This window comes from Cyprinodon tularosa, unplaced genomic scaffold (assembly GCF_016077235.1).
Source record: "Cyprinodon tularosa strain WSP-4 unplaced genomic scaffold, ASM1607723v1 ctg1053, whole genome shotgun sequence".
In the NCBI taxonomy this organism is placed as follows: Eukaryota; Metazoa; Chordata; class Actinopteri; order Cyprinodontiformes; family Cyprinodontidae; genus Cyprinodon; species Cyprinodon tularosa.
Window position 1 is genome coordinate 70,807 of NW_024037842.1, and position 8,558 is coordinate 79,364.

The 8,558-nt window shown below is 39.7% G+C and overlaps 1 protein-coding gene and 1 long non-coding RNA gene across 2 annotated transcripts; one reads left to right on the top strand and one right to left on the bottom strand.

Annotated features, from left to right (window-relative positions):
• Positions 1-1,515: 1,515 nt before the first annotated feature.
• LOC119783805 lies at positions 1,516-5,059 on the bottom strand. The gene is made up of 3 exons (XR_005280862.1): positions 4,691-5,059; positions 3,563-3,620; positions 1,516-1,920 (listed from the first exon to the last, which is right to left on the bottom strand). It is a non-coding gene; the product is annotated as an uncharacterized LOC119783805 (long non-coding RNA).
• Positions 5,060-5,612: 553 nt separating this feature from the next.
• On the top strand, positions 5,613-8,121 carry LOC119783794 (angiopoietin-related protein 4-like). The gene is made up of 7 exons (XM_038285481.1): positions 5,613-6,130; positions 6,245-6,355; positions 6,450-6,537; positions 6,848-6,961; positions 7,058-7,153; positions 7,246-7,527; positions 7,619-8,121. The coding sequence occupies exons 1-7, from the start codon at positions 5,666-5,668 to the stop codon at positions 7,789-7,791; spliced, it is 1,329 nt and encodes a 442-aa protein (XP_038141409.1). The 5' UTR covers positions 5,613-5,665; the 3' UTR covers positions 7,792-8,121.
• The last annotated feature ends 437 nt before the right edge of the window (positions 8,122-8,558 follow it).

Below are 8,558 nucleotides of genomic sequence, written 5' to 3' on the forward strand. Positions count from 1 at the left end.
CAAAATTACTTCAACAGAAGGTTTCCAGATGGATATGCGGAGCAAATCCATCTGGCAGAGTCAGGTTAAGTTAGGGGATATTCTTTATAATTTCTTCAGTTTTTTTTTTTTCCAGAACTACACTACGAGACATGAAAAGGTCAAATGTTCAAGTCAAATTGTTGTGAAATAGTTGTATAAGCTAATAATTTGACATCTGGTGATCTCTGTTTAACCACAGTACTTGCTTTACATCAGGCTTATAAATGGGTGTGAAGGGGACAGACGTGAAATTACTGTTGTTAAAATATTGGCATTAAAACCCAAGTAGCATGTGAGAAATTGAGGAAAAAAAAAAAACTACTGCAACCTTCCCCACCCTCCCCTAATGGTTCAAATTTGCCCTGATTGAGACAAAAAAAACATGAGTAAAGTCTGCCTTATCGATCGGTCTGAACCAAAAGCAGATCATCCACTTCTTCCGCCATCCCATTTACCACACAAAACTCCAAAGGTTCTGAGGTTTTTGTCGCTACTTTGGTGTTTTACTACTCCAGGTTTCCCAATGTGACATTATCAAACTCTTTCATCTTTGCAGCCTCCTCCTTCTTCTACCCAAACGCTCTTCTCTTTGTCACATCCTGCTGTGCCAGGATTTGGTCCTGTGGTCCCTTTCAGCATCTGGGAGTGATCCATTCCAGAACCTGAACTCTGGCAGTTAATAGCGTTATAAACATTTAGAGAGGATGCATGATTTTTGTGTGACTCCTAAACACAACAAACTGTTTCTCTAATGTTTTACATTTACACACGTTTTCCTCTATTCACGTAGGTGTAAACTGATATACAGTCCAATAATAATTAGTAGGAATATGTGTTCAATTTTTGATCAATGTTTGCAGTAATATCCCCAGGAGAAAACTGAAATCCCTCCGTGACATGCTTCTTCCTACATTTTTTTTATTTATTTATTTTTTTGTCTTTATTTTTTTTGACTGTGTTGCTTTTGGATTTTATAAGTGAAAAAAGTTGGAATTAAAACAACCTAACAAACCCTGAAAAGTCCATATGGTGAGCAGGAAATCTTTAAAAACAGAATCCTGTCATCGTGAGGAAATGAGTAACTCAGTGTTTTAACAGAGATGTGGTCCATTGTTTACAAGGAGCAGCGCACGTCCAGCATGTGCCTGTCCTGGCCCTGAGATTAGCTCTCTGAGTCAGATCCAGTCTACAAAACACAATGCTGCTGTCACTGAGAAAAGGGAAGCACCAATGAACGGATCTGAAATGTTCTTTACCATAATAATGCTACTCTAGGCTTTTCTTCACTGAAATTAAAGATTTTAGATAATTCAGAAACATGCAATTTAAGGGAAAGAAGAGTAAATATGCAGGGAAGTTTCTATACTTTAATCTATCTGGGAAAAACCGGAACCACTGTGGCTACCTGTGAATAGAAAAAAAGAAATCACGATTCCTGTTCTTATGCTATTAAAACAAGCTGTGGTCAACCGAAGTTTAATCAACAGCCATGCAGAACCCAGACATCACAGAAATAAAGCCATTGGCTAAAGTAGGGTAAAAGATACTCCATCCATTTTTTCCTGCTTAGTCCTTGTCAGGGTTTCGGTGGGGCTGTTTATGGACAAGAGGTGGAGTACACCCTGGACAGGTCGCCAGTCCATCGCATGGCAACACAGACACACAAAGATACAAAACCATGCAAAAACACACACTGACTCCTAAGAACAGTTAGCCAGTAGTTTTGGACTGTGGGAGGAAGCTAGAGTACCCAGAGAGAACCCAGGCATGAACGGGGAGTAGAAGCATACTCCATGCAGAAAGACCCCAACCCAGGAATAGAACAGAGAACCTTCTTACTGCAAGGCAACAGTGGTACCCACTGCTCCACTGTGCAGGGCTTCTTTGCTGCTTCTGTACCTGAAGGGGCGTCAATGAAATATAAAATGTTTTGGAGTGAAGTATTCATAGAGCTGGAAAACAATGAAAAAATAAATCTGTATATTTTACAATAAAAATCACACTATTTTGAGAAATGCTTCATCACAATATTGATGAAAACAAGAGAAGAGGTTAAATATCCTGTGATTTAGCTCATGGTTAAAAAAGAAAAAAAAAACAATGTCCAGGTTTGATTTAATGATTTTCAGGCTCTGCAGCTCTAGAAGGAAGCAGCTGTTCTGTAACTAAGCTCAGGTTCCTCATAATTGCAGACGAACATTGTGTTCTGACACAGCTGGGATTGGAAAAGTGACTCCTGACGCAGAAATTCTGTTGAACACATTTGGAGCCCTGCCTAGCATTGGCTGAGGGCAGCAGGTTCGAGGAGGTACGTGCAGAGCTGCAGCAGTCAGCACGCAGCAGTACGTGCACTGAAACAACAGCAGGAGCTGCAATGTTCCAAAAGTGAAAACAAAAACTTTTTACCCCCTGCAAACTGGTAACTGACATTAGGTGTTAACATGTCGAAACAAGTAAAGAGGTGTCTACCCTTCACGTTGCAATTGCTTTTATCTGATTACCTCTTTTTACTACTGTCCTGTGTCAAACTCAGGATTCTTTTTCTACTTCTGCCTCATCAGTAGTTGTTCAGGAAGGCTTTCCTTCAACTCCAGCTGAACTTCACTGACTTTCTGTTCAGTAACTTAATACTGAATGTGTTTTTGTCTATGGGGTTTGGTAACCGATGTGACCCTTGGTATTTATTTTCTAAAGGAAGCTTTTTAGGCTTTAAGCTTCTCCACTTTTCTTAGTTTTAAAAAGCTAACTTAATACCCAGCCTCAAAGGCCAGAAATGTAAAATATGATGCATAGATAAAGCAAATCATATCTTTTAACGCAAGTAGGAAATCTAAAATGTTCTTTAGGAGGAAAAAAAAAGGGGTTTTGTAGCCAAACCTTTTGTGAGAATGGAGGAGTGGTTGCTTATTAAACACAAAGAAAATGAAAGGAGATAACAATCTTGTAACAAAGATCAGCTGTGCAAGAAACAGAAAAAATCTTCTTACAAACAAAAACACTATTGGAACCACATTTTGCTAAATGATTCTGAAATGATTAGACTCTTGAATTTAAGGGGGAGACCATCCTAAAACTTAGTAATGCAGTTTATGACATTATTAGAAAAAAACACCTTAAGCAGGCAGTAAACAGCCAGACGATCAGATCACCGCATTTGTTGTTTTCAAGCATGAAGTTTAACAGGTAAGAAGATTGCTTATACCACTGTTCTTGCTGTAAATTCATTCTGTCAGTTAAAATAATCAGTTTGGTTCCCAATGCGTGTTTACATGCCTTAGCCCGATGAATAAAATGAATAAAACCATTTTAAGAAAAAGAGCTAAAATTTTATTCTCAATATAGTAGTAATTTGCTGCTGGTATTTGTGTTCTTACACCAGTTTTTATCACAGCCATGGGGAAAAGTCTGTTTTAGTCATGACAAATAAAACACCTGTGTATAACTTTTTGCCAGCTATATTGGGGGAGCTGTAGGGTATTTAGACCACATGATCAATAGAAAGAAGCTGATTGGATGGAGTCAAATGAGACTTGGACATTACCTGTACGGCTTGCTCAGAAAACGAGGTTTAGGCTGGAGACAAAGCTGTTGGACAGAACCTGTAGAAACAAAAAAAACATAAGGGGTTTCTCCCCCTATTTTGGTTAAATTCAGACAGACTGGCCCCAACACAGAATACTTTTAAATCCATTAAGGTTCCGGTTGGTTTGATCTCCAAGACAACAACCTCAATCAGCATTTTTTCTAACTTTTTTCCTTCCAATTGCCACATAAATCAATAAACTGGAGACTTCTCTTACACTTTTTGGCATCAGTCATTAACACAACATCCACACAAGAATACGTTTGTGATTCTACAGTAGACCTAATTACCACTCTTCCACAAGTTAGGGCTTTTATTTTGGAAGCCATGTAATGAAGTTTTTGTTTTGCATGTCTGGATTATTGTCTTAGCAATAAAAATAACCACCTTGATCCCTGAGCAAAGGGGGGAAAAAAAAGAAAGTCAAATAAGTTATGTTAGAAATAGCGCATTAAACTGAAATCTGGCAAATAAAAAGCCAGAAAAACTGTCGGATATTTGAAAAAAAAAAATCAAGGTTGAAAAAGTATTGACTAAAATGACTGGAGAATAAAAGAAACTCCAGGATTGTTTAAGGAAGAAAGGGGGAAGGGAATATTTTCAGCTTTCTTATTAAAAGTAAAGTGATCGTGTGACTGTTGCTATCTGTAAAGTGTGTGTTTGGTCACAAATCGAAAACAATAGCAGAAAAACTTGTTTCTCGTCATAACAACACGCTGTTTTTGTGTTATTTCAACTTTGACCTCAATGAACTCATCTATGGTGACTCCATAATTTGGTTCCACAGACTATTTTTCTCTAAAATATCTCATCTCCAGGATGGAGTTTTAGTTATCATATCCAGTAAAATGTCACCTCTGTTGGGGTTCTTGGATTTTTCTACATTTTACTTGGACAAAGCTACTTCCTCTGTACCCAGATCAATTTCTAAAGAAAAATTTACAAGTGGAAAATATAAGTATTAAAAATGTTGTTGGGACATAAGCCTAAATGATACATTTTTACATTAATATCAGCTTTTACACAAACCAGTGAGTGAAATTCAATGAAGTGTTTTAAAGATGATTGGCAACTAAAACTATTTACCTGATCAGGTTATGTTGGATAACCTTTGTAAAGTGAACATTCAATCACATAGGAATATTCCAGTAACAACTTGTCAAAAACACGAAGTCTGCATGCCTTTGTGATTCTGTTAGTCAGGAAAAACACATGCAGAAGGCATGGCTGGGAGTGTGGGTGTATAATTGTAGGATTTGGCTGTCAGGAACCAGTGAGTAAAAAGGCCTGAGGGTTGAACTATCCCCTACTTCTCACACCGACTCCAAATGCACGCTTCTTCCTTCGTTCAATCGTTCAGTCTGCTTTCTCCCTACGAGATAAACTGCAATCCTCAGCTGTAAAGTGTTTTGACTCAAGGGGTCATTAATCAATGGATGCTATCTGTCTGCAGTCTTTTATGGATGTTAAAGTGAGTTTATCTGAGGGGGGCGGGGGGGGGGGGGGGGGGGGGGGGGGGGCGGAAAGAGTGCATGTTGCTGATGACTGCATACGGCGATTAGGCTGAGACAGATAAATGAAATCTCTTGGATTTGAGTTAAGGAGGAATTGCTGTAATTTCTCATAGGCTGCTCGTGTTCTTAAACTACAAGAGACTTATCTGGAATTTGTCTCTTTTTTTTATGTAGGATATTAATGTAATGAGGTTTCTCATTTCTGCCTCTCTCTGAACTTTGAAAAAGTTAAATTAGCATAAAATAAATAACGTAATAAAAATAAATATTTGAAGATTAGAGCTTATCATAGATCTGATCAACCAGTAACTCAGTTGTTTCATTGCATCATAGCTGAGCTCCTCACTATGAAGGGCTTTCCCCGCCTCTGGGCCTCCCTCCTCCTCCTCCTCCTCCTCCTCCATCTTGGAGCAACCAATCAAGCAAACCCTCGACTTCAGCTCAGAGCTATAAAAGCGTGTGTATGCCATTCAGCAGCACACAACTGAAGAGGATAAAAAAAAAAAAAAAGAAGCGCTGAATTTAAAACAATACAAAGAGAACAAAGATGAAGATGCCCAAACTTATCGTCCTTCTGCTGACCATCCTGGTGCAAGCAGGATCCGGCTTCCCTACAGACAGGAACCGCCGGGAGAAGCATGCATCCTGGGACGACGTAAACGTGGTGGCCCATGGCCTCCTGCAGCTCGGCCAGGGCCTGAAGGAGCACGTGGACAAGACCAAGGCTCAGATGAGAGACATGAACAGCAGGCTGAAGGCCTTCAATGGCACCGTGGCCGAACTGGAGAGAAAGCAGGAAGAGCAGGGAGAAGCTTTGATTACCCAGAGCAAAGAGGGACAGGGGATGCAAAGGCTGCTGGTCGAACTGGGAGAGGGGGTGAAGGTGGAGGTGGGGGAGGTGAAGAGGCAGACAGAGGACTTAACATCCAGGATAGACAGACTGGAGGAGGTGCTGACAAAGCCAATGGTGGACAGCAATGACAGCGACCATGAGAGGGTTTCATTCATCCAGGTGAGTTCATGTCTAAATGCAAAGAATATGAGCTTTTACTACAAATCATCTGTGGATGAGCATCTGTAGCTGGGTCTGAACACGATCTAAACATCCCCTTACCCTCATCTCCAGAGGCTGATGATTGCTCAGAACAGGCGTATCGATCAGCTGGTGGAGAAAATCTCACAACAGCAAGACAAACTGGAGAAACAGAGTCTCCACCTGCAAGTCCTGCAGAACAAGGTGAGACATCTAAAAAAATAACTAAAGAAATTACAACTTTGTAACCTTAGACAAATGTAAGGTTTTTAATCTGTTGTCACATTTTTTTTTAAAGGTTGCCAATAAGAGAATGAAATCCCACAGACGCAGAGATGAAGAGATGGCACTAAGAGGCGAGGCAGAGAACAACCAAGCTGAAGCAGGTAACATTTCTACTGTTTTTAGCCCATTTCAAAAAACAATTTAGGTAAACCTCACTTGTTCTACAATATTAACTGGAAAAAACATCCACAAAGATTTAAAATGCATTTATCTGTAGACATTTCGTAAGTCAGTTGTTAGAACAAGCACAAAAGCTATTAACAGACTGCAGAGTCTAGAAGTGTCCACCTTTGCACTTTGTCATCAACTATGCCAGCCATCATAACTTACAGTGCAAAGATCAGAGAAAACCAGGGCAGCAGCATTTTAAACAAAACAATATGACTCATCTTATGTTTTTATTATTTGCAGGGTTGGCCAGAGATTGTCAGGATCTATTTGCCCGAGGACAACGAACAACTGGCATCTACACAATCCAGCCTGAGAACTCAAAACCCTTCAGTGTTCTCTGTGAAATGACTCCAGGTGAGCTGGCTTACTTCATTTCTGAATCCAATTTGTCTAAGAAGACATTCACACATGGGAACAAGTCAAACTGAAGGGTTTTCCTGCTCTCTGCAGCTGGCGGATGGACTGTCATCCAGAAACGCCAGGATGGATCACAAAACTTCAATCAGCTTTGGGAGAGCTACAGAAAAGGCTTTGGCAACTTGAATGGTGAGTTTGAAGCTTCCTTTAAAAAAAGTAAAAAGTTACTTTATTGAATTTTCCCAACATTCAAAACTAATTTTTCCTCTTTTATCTTTCAGGAGAGTTCTGGCTCGGTTTGTCCAATATCCATTCTCTTTCGAAGCAAGGCCGCTACGTCCTGCAGGTGGAGCTCTCCAACGAGGCGGGACAGCAGCAGGTTGCTCGTTACCAATTCCAGCTTGACGGAGAGGAGAAGATGTTTGCCTTGCACCTTGTGCAGGACCCTTCGCCTGAGACTCAGCAGAGAATCGTGTCCACTGGGGAATCAGGCCTTCCCTTCTCTACAGCTGACAGAGATAACGACCTGGCTGCAGAGATCAACTGCGCCGAGAAGCTTTCAGGTACAGAAACATGTCTGGAAAGCCCTGACAAACATTCACCAAATCTATTCACAAACTGGAACTAAACTGTTTTGGGTTTGTGTTTTTGCAGGCGGTTGGTGGTTTAGCAGCTGCGGAGAATCGAATCTGAATGGAAAGTATCCCAGACGCCACTGGAAGCAGGAGCCAAGGAGACAGGCCATGTTTGGGACGCTCACGCAGGGACACAGCGGCCCCCTCAGGACCACTCTTCTGAAGATTGCTCCACTTTCAATGACACAATAAGAGCTGGAGCAGCACTGAAACCCAGATAACTTCTGGGAGTTTAACTACTGACAGACTGGAAATAAGCTGCAAAACGCACAACTGATGTCTCCCGATGCACGCACGGGTCATCTGATATTTCTATGCAATGCATACAAGAAAATGAAGTCTCAGCGGAAATGTTTGGTCATGTTGGCTGGGACCTTATTCCCCTTTGTGAGGGCTTTCTTACCATGTTTTATATTTCCTTTAATTACTCACTTATTTAATATATTTTTTTATCTTAAATATTTGATTGAACTATGTTGTTTTTTTATTTGAATAAATAAAACTGAACCTGTTAAATTGAAAATAAAATTATTTATTATTTTATTTTCTATTTCCACGACTGAAAGTAAAAATATAGCATTAAGCTATATTTCAACTTTTTTGAAACAGCATTAAGCAACTTTTCATAGCTTTTTTTTTTATTCAAAGGATATTGGAAGGTTTAAACTATTTAAATATAAAACTGGTTCTAGTTAAATTTTCTAACAAAACAAGAAAATAGAAAGATGCTCCCAAATAAAAAAAAACGAAGAAAAAAAAGACGCTTCTGATTCTCAAAAAACTTTCACATGTCTTACACTGTCTGGAAGAAACTTGCTTTATTTGACCCTAAGGTTTGGATTTTATGAATTATTATGCATAAGAATGGAGAACCCATTGCAAAAGACAGTGAATAGATGTGTGCAGTAACATTGTGCCGAAGGTGCAATATGAAAGCTCTTTAACATGAAATAAAAAAA

Bases quoted from the DNA above. Each gene is read 5' to 3' on its own strand.
- LOC119783794 (XM_038285481.1), top strand. From the start codon at position 5,666: ATGAAGATGCCCAAACTTATCGTCCTTCTGCTGACCATCCTGGTGCAA. The intron at 6,356-6,449 runs GTGAGACATCTA...TTTTTTTTAAAG, and splicing joins TGCAAGTCCTGCAGAACAAG to GTTGCCAATAAGAGAATGAA. The intron at 7,528-7,618 runs GTACAGAAACAT...GTGTTTTTGCAG, and splicing joins CTGCGCCGAGAAGCTTTCAG to GCGGTTGGTGGTTTAGCAGC.